This window comes from Rosa chinensis, chromosome 6 (assembly GCF_002994745.2).
Source record: "Rosa chinensis cultivar Old Blush chromosome 6, RchiOBHm-V2, whole genome shotgun sequence".
NCBI lineage: Eukaryota > Viridiplantae > Streptophyta > Magnoliopsida > Rosales > Rosaceae > Rosa > Rosa chinensis.
The window spans coordinates 61,050,502-61,066,242 of NC_037093.1; the positions used below are offsets into that span (position 1 = coordinate 61,050,502).

A 15,741-nucleotide genomic window follows, 5' to 3' on the forward strand; every position below is an offset into this window, starting at 1 on the left:
CTGAGCCCTTAAGCGAGGAGGACACGGGCAGGCAGCAGGATTAGCTGCGAGATTCACATGTGAGTGGACTTTTATTTTATTTAAATAATGCATGCAGCACAGTATTTAATTTATAATGGATTATTATTTGAGTAAATGTGGTTTTTGTGAAAAGAAAAGAATTTAAAGAAAGGAGTTGGCAAGGAGGCTAGTTTCGGCGCATGCGTATGTTACTTAGTCGGTAGTCCCCTCTAGGTAATATCCCAGTCGGCAGTCCCCTCCAGACTATATCCCGGTCGGCAGTCCCTCCGGTGAGTCATCTGATCGGCAGTCCCCTCCAGATGAGGTAGTTAGTCGGCAGTCCCCTCTAACTACCTGTGGTTAGTCGGCAGTCCCCTCTAACCACCGCCTCCTACATTCCGGTCGGCAGTCCCCTCCGATGCATCATCTGGAAGGCAGTCCCTTCCAGATGGCATGAGATGATTAGACAGCAGTCATCTCTAGTCATCGAACGATTTTCATGAAAGGATGGTTTTAAAGGAAGGATTTGGATTGTTTTAAAATCTCGCTGCGTGTCGGATTTTTTTTTTAGTAATGAGGAAATGGGACAGCATTCAAGCATCAGTTTCATTAATTATTTCAATTTTGTCCACTCACTCTAACAGATTTTAAATGTTTTCCCTTGGGCCCTTCGTTTTCAAATGCCCAGATTTCAGATTTGCCGAGATCGCGTCCAGGAACTTGAGGCATAGGAATCAGAGCTTATGTTTTGTCCGTAAGTTATTACTTAACCTACCTAGGGCTGGGCATTTAAGCCCGAAAACCCGCAAATCCGAACCGGCCCGTCAAAACCCGACCCGTTCGGGCCGGGCCCTTTTTTTTTTTTTGTCGAAACGGTCCGGGCCCGGGCCTTGACTTTCAAGCAAACGGTTCGGGCCGGGCCTTGTCTTTCAAAGTGACAAAAGCCCGTCAGGCCCGTCTAAGAGAGTAAAATCCTCATCATAGGATCGAATACACAAGATTATATTCTACACTCAAATACCTAAACCTAATGTTCAGCCTTCATTTCTAATCTCTACACGATCTCTTGTGTGTTCAGGCCGCCTCCTCCACATTTCTAATCTCCAGTCGATCTGAACACAGAACACACATGATTCATGCTCCTCAGTTTCTCCATAGCTGGGCCGCCTCCTCCGCCGATGCTATGACGCCCAGACGCCGTGACGCAGATCGAGACCACGCCGAGGCCGAGACGCTGATCAAGACCACGCCGAGGACGTGACGCAGATCGACACGCCGCCCAGACTGCTCTCTCTCTCTTCACTTCACCTGCGCGGCTGCACAGCTCCTCCTTTCTTCACGTCTGGAGTCTGAATCTTTCAGCTTAGAAAGAGGTAGAGTTTTCTATTTAATGATTACTTCTCACTTTCTTTATGCATATTTCAGTGGCAAGCTTCAGAAACTGTGATCCTGTAAAGCTTATTTGCTTAATTGGAACAATATGCTCTCTTTTCATTTACTTTTAGATGAACTTATGTTACTAACATAGTGAGTAGGCAAAAACTGTGATTGCAGGCTTCCTTCCGTCTCAATACTTTTAGATTGAAGCCCCGATTCTCAAGGTCGGTGAGTATAAGGAGATCGGAAAGCAGGGCCTGATGAAGAAACTTCTCAAGGAAGGTGAAAGCTGGGAAACGCCAAAGAGCGACGACGAGGTTGAAGGTGCGGTGTCGATTTCAACACTGCTTTTGAATTTGTGTTTTCTTGAATTTGAGTTTTTCTGGAATCGTTTTTGGTTTGTTTTGGATTGGGATTGATTTCAATTGTGATTGAATTGCAGTACATTACACCGGGACTGTTTGGCTCCAATTTTGTTGCAGCTGGTCAACAGTCTCTTTTCTTGCGCGGGCGTGCCAGCACCGTTCGGGTGCGGTCGTCGGGGGTGTCCCTTGACCTGACTTCTTTCAAAAGATTGTGGATGAGGAGAGCACCAACCTCGTCATGGGATTCTTTGTGCCTCGTGACGAGGACTTTTGCTGAGCTTCTTGAAAATCACAATCGATACTCGATGTTGTAGATCGAGCAGAGCGAGAACCACTGGGAAGTGAGGAGAACTTGCTAAAGCGTGACTTTAGCTTGGCTGGTTCTCTAATCGTTGTGGTCGCGGCACTACCGTCGGCTCCCGAGGGGACTAGGACCGAAGTACGTTGACATAGGGTTTGGTGGCACTGAAAGTCGGCTTCTGGGAAGACTAGGACTAGGAGTGTGATCACCGGTAAGAGAAAGAGAAGGAGAGGAGTTGCTCTTAGAGAGGTTGCTCTAGAGAGAACTTAGATCATCTTTGTACATACATGTACATTTGCAAACATAATTAGCTATAATGGGCCACGCTCATTATACCGCCAATGGTACTAATTCCAACTAAAGGAATGACATGCAGACACACCGCCAGGCAGGCTACAGCCTCAGCGTCGGACCACCTCCAGATCACCGCCGACGCGCCATGCCATGATGGCATCAGAAGCTTCTGATATTGGGAACTGAAGCATATCAGTCCCACATCGAAAACAAAGAGAAGATCAACCTCTTCCTCACCTATAAAAGGTTCTCTCCTCTCTCCTCATTAATTACGCATTCAATACTTATCTACTGTTACTTTGTCAACACAAATACATTGACTAACTTAGGCATCGGAGAGCAGAAGACCACCCGGCGCGGTCTCTCTCTGACGCCCATTGTATTTCACTTGACAGATAACGGGAGCTTCGAGAACAACACAAGTACCGATCCACCCACCGGATCAGTGTTAGCTAGGGTCCAGCTACCGCTGGACTTTTAGATATCAACAATCTTAGAGATGTTGTTGTTGTGAATGTGTGTTTTGGTGTTTCAATGTAACCTCTATTTATAGGCTACCATGCCAACTACTTTGGCATTAAACAAATGAAAGTGGAGCACTAATTGGAGATAAGGGAGGTGGAGATGGAGCATTAATGGAGATAGAAATGATGAATTTCGGAGATAAGGAGATAAGGAATGATGAATTTTGGAGATAAGGAAGCACTTTCGGCTCCTTTATTCCTTCATGTATATCTCCATCAGGAATTCATATTTTGGCCGTGACGTCTTCATAACAAATGTTCCACTATGAGTGTAGATCATGCTGGTAAAATTTCAGAGCTTTTAGTATAGTGGTTGGGCCGGAAATGCTGTTGGACTCCTTACAGGTCCAGTTTTCCAATTTTGCTTCTGCAGAACATTGGACTGATCTTTTGAAGGCCTTCCACTTCTATATGGATCTGGCACTCTTCATAAGAAATGTTTCTTAGGATGTCTAGAATGGATCTGCAGAGTTTCAGCCCAGTTCTAGTTCATTTGGTCAGGCGGCCGCTCCTTCTGTTTAGCTCGGTTTCTCCTAGCCGAAATAGGAAAATGTGCTAAAGTTGACTTTCCATTTCCATGCTTCCACAGTAGGCTTTATTTAGCCTCTAAATATATATTTCGAACTTGTCGACAATATATAGCTTGAGCCACTGACATTGGCTCAATTTCTCCAAGACGTGCCTTGTTAGGCTAAAATGCTCATTTTGGGTCCAAACATTGCCCCCCAGACCTCGAAGTCAAAGGTCTTCGTCTTGACTGAAGAGGTCTTGAATCAGCACTACTCTTATAATGTTGTTGCTCCAAAGCCACTTGTATTGGCTTGACTGTTTTCATGTAGGCCTCTAAATAGGCCATAAAGCTTAAATGCCGTAATCTGAATTGCCTTTGTTATGAACTGACGCTTTCTTTGCCAACTTTATTGCCCCCCCATGGATTTGATGTCTGGTATGCAGTAAATTGATGAAACTTGGACAGGTTATAGGAGATCAGAACTTTAGCGTGCCCCCCTATGCGAAGGAGACTGCTTTTGATCGCGAATGAGGATCCTTCTCTTCCTTGGTGGTTGCTTCGCCATGTGTATAGCAACAAGTATCTGCCTTGTTCGCTGGCTCTTTGTTGATTTTCTCAAATGTAAGGGTTGGAGCTGCTTTCCTAGCTTGATCAAGGCCTATAGTACTTGGCGACATAAGATGCAAAATAGCAAACTGTTTGCTGTCATTTAATCCTTGCTAGTCTTATGCCGAAGAGGATGATTGGATCATGGCTATCGACATCATGACGTGTGACCAAGTGAAACCACCATACTTGCTGCAACTTTAGCATCTAAAACCGCATCGGTTTTAATCATGTTTTAATTAAAAAACATCAAGCCACTATGCTGGCCCTGCAGTGGTAAGAAAAGGTGGAATATCTTCATTGTCGCCTTAGATGCGATCCTCAAGATGGAATAATGATTCATTAATTATCAACTAGGGCCACTCACTGGCCCAACTAATAAATTAATCTCCAAAATATCTGAGTTATAAATCGAGGTGTAATGGAGAAGTATCTTCACTGTCGCCTTAGATGCGATTCTCAAGATGGAATAATGATTCATTAATTATCAACCAGGGCCACTCACTGGCCCAACTAATAATTAATCTCCAAAATATCTGAGCTATATATCGAGGTGTAATGGAGAAGTAATCCTTGCGACCTAGAAATGGCATCCAAGAAACCATTCGTTATCGATCAGGCAGATGAAATCACTGAGAAAGCCGCATTCAACTGGCGGACTAACATGAGTATTCGATGTAGACGTCAAACCGGAGAGGAGAGAAGCCGACTGATGGGCTTTGGTGGCTGTGATAGTCAAGCGAGTCTGGGTCCCACACCTCGCGATCGTTTGCCAGATGATGTCATGGCCTATTATGGGCTTCCCATCCGCCGTCCCATAGCGGCTCTTCGGCAGGTGACTGGTGATTTTAGCAGTTGGGACCAAGAAGGAAAGTGGGCTTCTGGCCTACTGTCACTCCCGAGGAAAAGGTTTGGTATCAGGAGGTCCGAGCGAGAGATTTGGCCCGATGGGACGCAGTGGGTATCACCCAAACCATCGATCTATGCTTCTGTCTTCCCCATAATACTAGCCCTGCACCGCTAGCCGCCGCTCTTTGCTTCTGGAACACCGCCAGCAATACATTCGATTTCCGGTTTGGGCAGATGAGCATAACTCTGCTGGATGTTCTTACCATCACGGGGTTGCCCATGGAATTTGACCCCTATGTGCATGGTTAATTTGATGGCATTCAATTTTCTTTGAGAATGGATATGGCTGGTCGAGGGCATCACAGCAAATCCTACCCATTCTGGTGTGACTATTACTGCACCCAGCGAGACCATACAGGAGGTATCGCATTCCTGGAATTCTGGCTTTGCAAATTTATCTTTTGCACTTCTTCCAACAAACCTACTGGGCCCTGGAATTCTCTGGCCGCTGCTCTCTACAATGGTATTTGCGTTGGCCTTGGGCAACCTGTATTGGGTGATTTATATTGCTCCCTTTATAGAGCCGTAATGCGCCCATTTGATACCGACATTAGTGGCCTCTTCTGGATCCTTGCCTTTTGGCTGCAGATTTATTTCCCTCTCTTTCGTCGCGGTGATATTCCAAAGGAACCTCCAGTTGATTCCCTCTTGGGGAACTGGCTTTGCCGCAACGTAAGGTATCGAGCTCCACCCTACTCCGAGTGTTTTATTTACTTGTACTTGCTGGGAGAGATGCCGGACTCAAAAATAGTCCTTTCTAGGCGATTCCCTCCTCCCCTTGATGATGGATTTCTGCCCAGTGGACGGGATCATAGTGAAAGAGCCCTCCTGGCCTTTCGTCGCGCCATCTCCTGCTTGGATATTCGTCTTGCCACTGATCGTGTAAGTTACGAGCTCTACGCCCCTAACCACTTTGCCCGCCAATTTGGGTTGGCCCAGTTGGTACCTTGGCCTCTGGTTGATTCTGCCAATTACTACACCTCTTGGCGAAGATTAGCCCCGCCTGGGTCTGCCCCCTTTCAGAGTCAATTTACTTTGATAGTGATTCCCCCTTGGGTCAGAGCGCTATACCCCCTCAACGATGTCGATGATGACTATGCTGATTGGTGGAAAGAAGTGTCAGTGAACTGTTGGGACCTGCCACATGACGAACTCTTCGTCCTGATCTTTCGTGGCATGAGTAGCCCTAGTCCGGAGGACCGCGAGATTCTTGAGCGCTTCTCCAAACCTACAGAACAACCCCTGCGACCTATTCTACCTTCTCGCTCATTGCGTCCAGGGATACAAATCCACGAGTCTAGGGCAATAGTAAGTTTTTGTCTTTCTTCACCATTCCATTTCCTTGTGTTGATTTTCCCGCTCTTATTCCTGAGTGTGTTTTGCAGCAAACTACCAGGAGCAGGACAACTTCTGTTCAGGCCGGGAAACAAAAGGCAATAGCAGAGGAGACTTCTGAGGGAAAGTCTTCACATGATGAAGATCCTGCTAAGGTAATTTGGTTAAGAACGATCCCAAACTTGTATATTTGGTGCTTCCCCCCCTTTTGAGTTATGACTCTTTTCTCGTACAAGCCACTGCTGTCTTTGCTTGCAAACGCGATCGAGCTCAATTCGTCGAAGAGAGTTTTGAAGATGATGAACCTCTGGGAATGCGACTGGTAAACTCCGACCCCGTCTTATCCTATTTAAATTTTAAAATCTGGGCAAGATTTTCACTATGTATCTTTTGACAGGTCCGTCAAAGGACCACTGATCCCTCTCGCCTGAGCGAGGCTGGACCCTCAGCCACTGCAGAAGAGCCAATTCTCTCGCTAGTTCAAGCATCAACTAACCCTGTGGCAACTCTCCCATCTCCCACTACAGAGCATCTGCAAGGTCCTACCATTCTAATAACGATCTCTGATGACGACTCCTCGGAGGATGAAAGCGTGGAAAGCCACTCTGAGACTTCTGCCGCTTATGAGGAACTAATGACGACAGAGATTCTCGCAGCACTAGAGGTTTAAGAGGTGAATGAGGCGGGGCCTCTTCCTCTTGACCACGTACCAGATATTGACCTGACAGCTCGAGAGGTAAGCCACTGTTTGGCCAATACTTTCTATTTCCCTTTAGATCCAACCCTGCTCTCTGACATTTCTGAACTTGACCAGGATTCAATTTGTACCGAGGAGGTGGCTGCAAACGCTGCTGGTCTTATCGGCGGGACAGTCGCCCCAGAGATGGAAAATGATACTAATGGTGGTGGTGCCCCCAAGTCTCGCGAACAAATGAGACAACCGTCGAAGCTGAGGGCTCTGTGCTTGAATCTGCTCCACTTGCCCATGGTGAGCCGCGAGTTGAGTTTCCAGATTCCTCTGAGGCTGAAGAGACAGACCAACCTGTTGAAGATGAAGAAACTGAGGAAGCTGTCCACCCTTTTGCATTGGTGGTTCGTGATCCTGTGGCGCCTCTGTCGCCTCCTCCTCCTACCAGATTCAAGAGATTGATAAGGGTGTTGGACGTAACTCCTCCTTCTGCTGTGGATGAGGCTAAGATGGTGCTTCGCGAACATCTGGGTCCTCAGGTATTGGAGACTGACATTCTCCCGCGAGTCTTAGAAGCCCTAAGGTATCTTTGCCAGGAGAAGGTATTGACCCTGCAACAATTTAGTGCTATTGACGATCTGCTGAATGAACTTGGTAGGGCTCGCCGCCATCAATCAGCTGCAAACGCTCAGGCTCACGACGCTCGAGAGGCTTTGAATAACCTTTCCCGAGAAATGGACATCCCCCGCGGTATTTTAAATGAGCGAGCCATCCGCCTGCAGGAACTACAAATCCAAAGGTCCGACTTCAAACTTCGGATCGAGGATTTCCAAGCCCGTTTAGCCTTTGTTGAGAATGCGATTGTTGCAGAAGAAGCTCAACTCGATGAACCTTTGGCTACTTCTGAAGAAATGGGCCGCAACCTGGCCCGTATCAGAGATCGGGCCACTCAGGCCGAAGCTGGTGCCATTGCGGCGAAACGCCATGTGGAGGAACTTTGTTTGAAATTGAGCTTTGCAGGCCAATCTTTGTAGGCCCCCTCATAAACCGGTCGGTCTCCTCAATCCCTTCTTTTAATAGCTAACTCCTCAAAAACAGCTCCTCACATGCTACTAGTCCTTTTTTTCCCGAGATTTGGAATCACTAATCTTGATTTACTGACATCGGTTTGACTTTTTGACCATCCATCCAAGGGTGGGGATTTTCCTGAAGTCCCTTTAAATAGTTGTATTTTGGGCAAGGAATACTCACAACAAATTTTCTGAAACATTCAAGAAATGGCCTTTCAGTCCTTGCTTCTCTTTCTCCTTCTTCACAAATCTTCCCCTCATGAAATGACCTTTAGCCTCTAAATTTTAGGCTTTATGGCGTAATCTTAAGTCTGGGTTAGGCCTTATGGCGTAATCTTAGGCAACCCCTTGTTTCGCCTTTCTGGAATTTTGCAACAACAATGCCAGGCTTCAGATTGGTTTAGAAACACGAGGGGGCTCCGAGTGTGAGATCCACAATCATGCGAGATCATCTTTATTAGGATCCCCCACTTGGAGCAAATCGGGGAAGGGAGGGAAGCCAAATTGAGGTTCGTCTTTCCTCCTCTGTTTCCTTCCTTCTGGACCCGGCCCGTGTTGTGCCCTCCAGATGGAAGGGGCTTTGGTTCTCACCTCCTTCTCCCCCTTTCTCTTCTTGATAGAATCTTGGAGGGATGAGAAGGGATGGACTCTTTGAAGGAATGGGTTCAAGCTACAGAATGGCTGTTCCTATACTTCACGTCCAACTAATGGTGATTACCAAGGCTAGAGGAGGTGCAGAGACTTAAGCTGATATTCGGTTCCTTCACTCTCTGCCCCTCCTTGAGATAATGGCGCGGCTCAACCCGGCGTTGGATTCCATACCTGCTTCCAATTGAGGGGGCTTGGAGGCTCCATTTTCTTTTACTGGAGTCTCCCCTTCTCATGGATACTAGCGTTGGCTAAGCCTATGTTTGTATTCCTCTGCCGTTTCCACGTAAAGGGGGCGCGGGGGCTCCATTACTCCTCTTTTTCCTTCCCTGAAGTCTGCCCCTCCTTGAGATAATGGCGCAGCTCAACCCGACGTTGGATTCCATAGCTTCTTCCACTTGAGAAAAGATTCAAAAAATATCCGAAGATTCCTATTTTGTATTCTAGCCACTTTTGGCTTTGTAATGAATGTACTGCTTTTGGCCGCACAGCCACTTTATGAATACAATAATATTTTCTTATCCTGATATTCCAATATCCGTGAGAAGCCAATAATTGTTTCTCGCAAAGCCTCAAATATAGGCCCCCATAGTTGTATATTGAAAATAATATGAACTTTTAAAATATGTTCTGCGTCAAATCGAGCCTCGCGATGAGGGTTTTGAGAAAATATGTATCTTTTGGATCCACTTGCTGGCTCCCAACTCAAAACTCTTAGCGCCAATAATTCCTTCTTTTCCGAGATTTAAGGCACTAATCACTCGTTGAAAAACAACGGTCGTGAAAAAATAATCTCGTGAATGGAACAGTTACCTCCTCGAAAACCGTTCGGTCTCCTCACATGCTATTAATCCTCTAATAATAGCTAACTCCTCAAAAACTGCTCCTCACATGCTGCTAGTCCCTTTTTTCCCGAGATTTGGAATCACTAATCTCGATTTACTGACATCGGTTTTGAAATTGAGCTTCATCCAAAGGTGGATATTTGCATGCTTATATCTTCCTCCACATTATAAACCCAAATTTCCAATCCCAAAATCATTTCACCAACTCGAATATTTCTAACAGCAATCTTTCTTAATTACTCATCATCATCACTCTTCAATTCTCGCATTCTCTCAATCCATCACCAATGGAACCACAAAACCAGCATCCAACCGAGGATGGAAGTAACAAAGCAGTCGGGAGTAGTGCTAACATGCTTCGCAGGAAGAGCTGTACTAGGTGGATTCCCACTACAGATCATATAAGAATCCTCAAGGAGCTTTTCTACAACAAGGGATTTAGGTCCCCAACTATAGAGCAGATTCAGAGGATCTGTCTCCAGCTGAAATGGTACGACAAGATTGAGTTCAAGAACGTCTATTTTTGGTTCGTGAACCAAAGGGCTCGGGAGAAGCAAAAGAAGAGGTCCACTTCGGATGTTCATGTGCCCATGCAAAGATCAGGGCTTGTTGGTGATGACAATGTTACCAATTGGAAACATGAGGATCATTATATTAACTTTGGATCTTCTGCACCTGCTTCTGCTTCTTCCGCTGGTGTGATGATTGCTTTTAACGGGCAGATGGGGAACTATGGCGGTTATGGATCCATGAACATGGAGAAGAGTGCTAGGGATTGTTCAATTTCAGCTGGAGGGGAAACTAGTTCTACTTTCTTTGACATGAATGTAGAACAAACTTTCATGGAACAAAGAGGAGAAGATCACCAGGAGATTGAAACCCTCTCACTGTTTCCCATGCACGGTGAGGACATCTTTGGCAACATGAAGACTACTTCCGATGGAGGTCGTGGTCACGGTGGTGGCTCTTACATTTCCCTTGAGCTCAGCCTTTCCTGCGAGGGCAAAGCTGGAAAAAGTTTCCGGAGCCGCTGACTCGGCTTAGTAGCTTCGCGAGTGTAGGAACACTTAGAATTGCCCCCGAAGAGTTGTATTTATGACTTTTTTTTTTGTTTTTTGTTTTTTTGTTTTAGCTTAGTATTGTATAGTGTTACCCCCCTAGTGTTGCTAGGCATAGCGAAGAAATGATTATGGGCCTCAAAAACAGGCCTTCATGAATGGGCTTTGCAAGAGTAGGAACACTAGAATTGTCCCCCATGTCTTATGCGAATAAACTGTCTACGACTCCTCCGCGTCCCAGACATTGAGAAAGTATTTCTTCAAGTATCTCCCATTGATAGGGTTATGATGGACATCTCCATCCAGGTCCTTGAGATGAAAAGCTCCTTTCCCTAAGATTTTATAAATGATGTATGGGCCTTCCCATCTTGGAGTCCATTTGCCGCGACAATCTAATTTTTCGCCAAGCGGGAGAACTGCTTTCCAAACCAACTCTCCTTCGCTGTAATTCCTTCCCCTTGTTCGCTTGTCATAGGCTCGAGCGACTCGTTGCTTTTCCATGACCAAACTATCTAACGCCTCCAAGCGCTTTTCGCTAAGGTCTTCATGTTCCTGCCACATAGCCTGAACGTAGTCTTCTCCAATGAGATGATGTTGCTCTTGGACTCGTAATGATTGGACGTTGACTTCCAAAGGCAGGACTGCGTCATGGCCAAACATCAAAGCATAAGGTGTAGTCGCGGTGGGATTTCGCTTCGATGTGCGGTAGGCCCAAAGAGTCTCATAAAGGGTCTCATGCCATTGTCGCGGATTAGCTTCCAACATTTTCTTCAGCAAAGTGATGATGATTTTGTTGCTGGCCTCCGCTTGACCGTTAGGCTGAGCATAATAAGGACTGGAATGGACGAACTGTATTCCCCATTCCTTTGCCAGTTTATCAACTTCACCACCCATGAAAGCTGCCCCCCGGTCCGAAACAAAAACTTTTGGGATACCAAATCTGCATATGATGTTCCTAAATAGGAATTGTCGCAATGTACCACCAGATGCTTCTTTCAAAGGTTCTGCTTCGACCCATTTTGTAAAGAAATCGGTCGCGACAATTATGAACTTGTGCTGAAGTGATGAATGTGGGTGAATCATCCCAATTAAATCTAGCGCCCATCCTCTTGCGGGCTAAGGCTTAATAATGGGTTGCATTGGAACATTAGGGACATGCTGGACCGGCCCATGAGCTTGGCAGTCCAAACAACCTTTAGCGAATGCGATGCAATCCTTCAAGATACTAGGCCAAAAATATCCATGTCGTCTGAGCAACCATCACATCTTTGGACCTGCTTGGTGAGCACCGCAAATGCCGGAATGAACTTCGTGCATGAGTTGTTTCGCTTCGCAACCATAAATACATCTGAAGTCTATGCCATCTTTTCCATGTCGTCGCAGCTCGTCACCTCTAAGAAAGTAATTTAGTGCAAGAAAACGAATCTTCCTGTCGGCAGTGGGATCTGGCTGCTTGAGATAAGCGATCAAAGGGATGCGCCAATCTACGTCAATGGGTTCCAGGGTTGTGACTGAGGTATCATCTGGAGGATCTCTTCTCGCCATCCATGAAGGAAGCGTGCGACGCTCGACTTTAAGGATTCTCTCCCGCACGCCACATATCAATGTTACCCCTGTTGCCAGCTGGGCCAACTCGTTTGCTGCAAAATTTCGGTCACGAGGAATGTGCTCAAGATGCATGTTATCAAACTGGTCCAACAAGTCTAATGCCCTGTTCCAATAAGGAACCAACGTGAAGCTATTGCATCTGAACTCGTTGCACAACTGATTGATAACCAAGAGAGAATCGCCAAGTATTTGTACATCTCTGATTTCCATTTCCAGTAGTACGTCTAGGCCTATAATGAGGGCCTCATACTCTGCTTGGTTATTGGTACACCGGAACTCCAACTGGAAAGAGTAGGAAAATTGATCGTCGGCCGGGTTTTCCAAGACAACCCCTGCTCCTGCTAGCGTATCTGTTCTTGACCCGTCAAAATATAACACCCAAGGCTGGAGTGAGACTATGGCTTGATAAAGCGTGGCGTACTCTGGCAAGCACGCTAAATCCAGGCGATCTAAAGTTGTGGCAGCGACCTCTAAATCTCTAACCGCGGGGACATCCAGCATAGGGTGATGTGCCAGAAAGTCTGCGATGGCTTGCCCCTTTACTGCTTTTTGTGGCACATACTGTAGTGAGAATTCTGATAGGGCGAGCACCCACTTGCCAATACGGCCTCTCAAGATAGGTCGTGATAGCATATATTTGACTAGATCGGTTTGAGCAATGATGCAAGTAGTAAAGGACAACATGTAATGCCGCAACTTGCATGCTGAGAAGTATAATGTAAGACACAGCTTTTCCATTGGAGTGTACCTTGTTTCGCAATCTGTGAGTGTCCTACTGAGGTAAAAGATGGCATGTTCAACACCATTTTCATCATCCTGAGCGAGAAGGCTGCCAATGGAAGCCTCAGCTGCTGAAACATACAACTTTAATGGAAATCCTGCTCTAGGAGGAACAAGCACTGGCGGGCTTGCCAGATAGGCCTTGATTTTGTTGAAAGCCTCTTGGTGTTTAGGTTCCCACACAAACTCGTTCTGTCCTTGCAACTTCAACAGTGGGGAAAACGGATGGATTTTGCCTGAAGAGTTAGAAATGAATCGTCGCAAAAAGTTGATCCTACCCAATAGTCGCTGTAATTCTTTCTTCGTTCGCGGGGGAGATGCATTGATGACCGCGTTTGCTTTATCCTCAGGGACCTCAATGCCTCTTTGATGGACAATGAATCCCAGGAAATCTCCTGCCTGAACTCCAAAAACACACTTGGCGGGATTCATCTTAAGCTTGTGTAGCTGCATGCGCTCGAAAACTTTTCTGAGATCCGTGAAGTGATCTCCACTCTTCTTAGACTTCACGACGATGTCATCAATGTAAACCTCTAAGATCTTCCCAAGTATGTCGTGGAAGATCAGGTTCATGGCTCTATGATACGTTGCTCTGGCATTCTTCAGTCCAAAAGGCATGACCACATATTCGAAAACTCCTGCAAACCCAGGGCAGCGGAATGCGGTCTTGTGTCTATCTTCCTCCGCGACCGGAATCTGGTGATATCCCGCTGTGCCATCCATGAAAGACAACAATTCGTGCCCTGCAACTGCGTCTACCAACATGTCCGCAACCGGCATGGGGTAGACTTCTTTAGGTGTAGCCAAATTAAGGTCTCTGTAATCTACACAAACCCTCATCTTTCCATTCTTCTTGCGAACAGGCACTATATTGGATAGCCACTGATTGTACTTGGCTTCTTTGATAATGCCTGACTTGTGCATCTTTTCAACTTCCTCTTTGACCAGAACTTGGGTTTCCAAGTTCATTCTTCGCGGTTCTTGCTTCACAGGCCTCTTATCAGGAAACGTTGGTAGTTGGTGGCATACCAAGTCTGATGATAGGCCTGACATGTCCTCATATTTTTCCGCAAAGCAGTCCTTGAATTCCAACAATAATTCGACGAGCCTCTGTTTCTCGCTAGGCTCTAAGTAAGTGCTGATAGCCACTTCTATAGGCTCATCAGTTGTTCCCATATTGACCTTTTCAGTAGGGTCCCTAACCTTCGGAGGTGTATCATCCAATGCTGCTAGAGCAAGCTGAATCTCTTCTTCCTCCTCTTCTTGGTCCGTGAACTCTTCATTAACAATTTCTAAGGTCGCGACTCGATCATAGGCCTCTTTTTCCACCAAGTATGAGGATAGCCTTTCGTACAAGGAATGGACGGCCTCTACCTCTTCCTCCATGAGTTCGTGATCCATTAATTAGCACTTGGAGATGGCACCGCATATCCAGGCCTTTCGAGGTCGTTTTTTGCTACCGCGAGCCCCCATTGTGCCAATTCAGAGGTCGTCACCCTTGTGGGGCGGCCCTTATCATCAATACCAACAACTTGTAAAGGAGAGATTGGTTCTAGGTAATACCTTGCGTCCAAGTAGTTGGTAGACACCAAAAAAGGTCGGGGGTCTGCTTTAATAATTTCTGCCTTGTCCGCGACTCTGTCCCATATGATCAGCTCCTGATGAAGGGTGGATGGGACACAATAACTCCTGTGGATCCAGTCGCGGCGCATAATCGCGCTATATGCCGCATAGCAATCTGTAACAAAGAAAGTGTAAACCCCTTCTGCTGGACCCATCTTGACTCGTAAGAAAATCAAACCCAATGTTTTGGTCACAGTACCCGCGAAGTTCTTTAGCGCAAGGGATGTGGATTGGATCTTCTCTTTCTTGATCCCTAGTAGATGCATGGTTCTGGTAGTAATGACATTCACAGCCGCACCGGTATCAACCATTATCTTGCTGACCTTAGTCCCATTAATTTCTGCTGTGATATACAAAGGTCGCATGTGTTGCACTATGGCGGGTGTGGGTCTTGTGAAGCTCATGAAGAAACCCTTGTTGTTAGCATCTTTAGTCTCAAGGAACACTGCTTCTTTCACCTGCGTTGTTGCAGCTGAAGTGATCTGCAACTGCTGTTCTCCAATTGTGTCAGCTTCTACACATTCCTGTGCAGCGACTGGTAAGGCATACTTAGCAGGGAGCACATAAACCATATTGCAAGAGGTATCCACCATTTCTGTTTCGTCCATGTCATCATCAAGATTGAGCTTGGGTTCATCTGCTGGCATATCGGCGTTGAACCGTTTAACCATGAAAGCAACCAATGATTCCTCTGCAGGGATCACCACCTTGGCTTGTTCGTGCTCCTGTACCGTGGAAACCTGGTTCAGTGATTCAAAAATTTGTTTTGCCGCTGGCACTTCCTCTGGGAGAGCGACCACCAAGCTTTGAACTTTCTTCACAATTGCGGACCGATTGTCTTTGCCCCCCAGCCTGTCAAAGATGGAAGGCTCGCTATTTCTTTCTTCGCGAGATACTCTCCGCCAAACATTGACTTTACGAGCTGGCGGCGGTTCTTGCCTCGCGGGAACTAGGGACTTCTCCTGAGCGCTGCTTTTGGGGGCACGTGGCTTTTACTCTTTGTGTGCTACCTTGGGCTGCTGTTTCTGAACTTGCGGGGAAACGAATCTCTTGGAGGCCAGTGCCTCCAATTGTCTCTGATACTCTTCTGGAGGTTTCAGTAATTGCGATGGTTTGATCAGTCCTTGATCTAGTGCTTCCAAGGTTCGCTTTGCTTCTCCAAACCTCCGCTGGAGTTTTCACTTCCTTGAAGAGCTCAT

At 46.4% G+C, this 15,741-nt stretch overlaps 2 protein-coding genes across 2 annotated transcripts; one reads left to right on the top strand and one right to left on the bottom strand.

Moving 5' to 3' along the window:
• Positions 1 to 9,760: 9,760 nt before the first annotated feature.
• LOC112173633 (protein WUSCHEL) lies at positions 9,761 to 10,708 on the top strand. Its single transcript, XM_024311320.2, has 2 exons — positions 9,761 to 10,418; positions 10,680 to 10,708. The coding sequence occupies exons 1-2, from the start codon at positions 9,761 to 9,763 to the stop codon at positions 10,706 to 10,708; spliced, it is 687 nt and encodes a 228-aa protein (XP_024167088.2).
• A 1,083-nt stretch (positions 10,709 to 11,791) lies between these two features.
• Positions 11,792 to 13,699, bottom strand: LOC121050054. The gene is made up of 3 exons (XM_040508619.1): positions 13,506 to 13,699; positions 12,916 to 13,388; positions 11,792 to 12,780 (listed from the first exon to the last, which is right to left on the bottom strand). The coding sequence occupies exons 1-3, from the start codon at positions 13,697 to 13,699 to the stop codon at positions 11,792 to 11,794; spliced, it is 1,656 nt and encodes a 551-aa protein (XP_040364553.1).
• Positions 13,700 to 15,741: the final 2,042 nt, after the last annotated feature.

Coding starts and splice junctions, on each gene's coding strand:
- LOC112173633 (XM_024311320.2), top strand. CDS start 9,761: ATGGAACCACAAAACCAGCATCCAACCGAGGATGGAAGTAACAAAGCA. Junction 10,419..10,679: donor GAAGACTACTTCCGATGGAG/GTCGTGGTCACG, acceptor CCTCAAAAACAG/GCCTTCATGAATGGGCTTTG.
- LOC121050054 (XM_040508619.1), bottom strand. CDS start 13,699: ATGCCGGTTGCGGACATGTTGGTAGACGCAGTTGCAGGGCACGAATTG. Junction 13,389..13,505: donor CTGAAGAATGCCAGAGCAAC/GTATCATAGAGC, acceptor CACGGATCTCAG/AAAAGTTTTCGAGCGCATGC. Junction 12,781..12,915: donor ACATGCCATCTTTTACCTCA/GTAGGACACTCA, acceptor AAACCGATCTAG/TCAAATATATGCTATCACGA.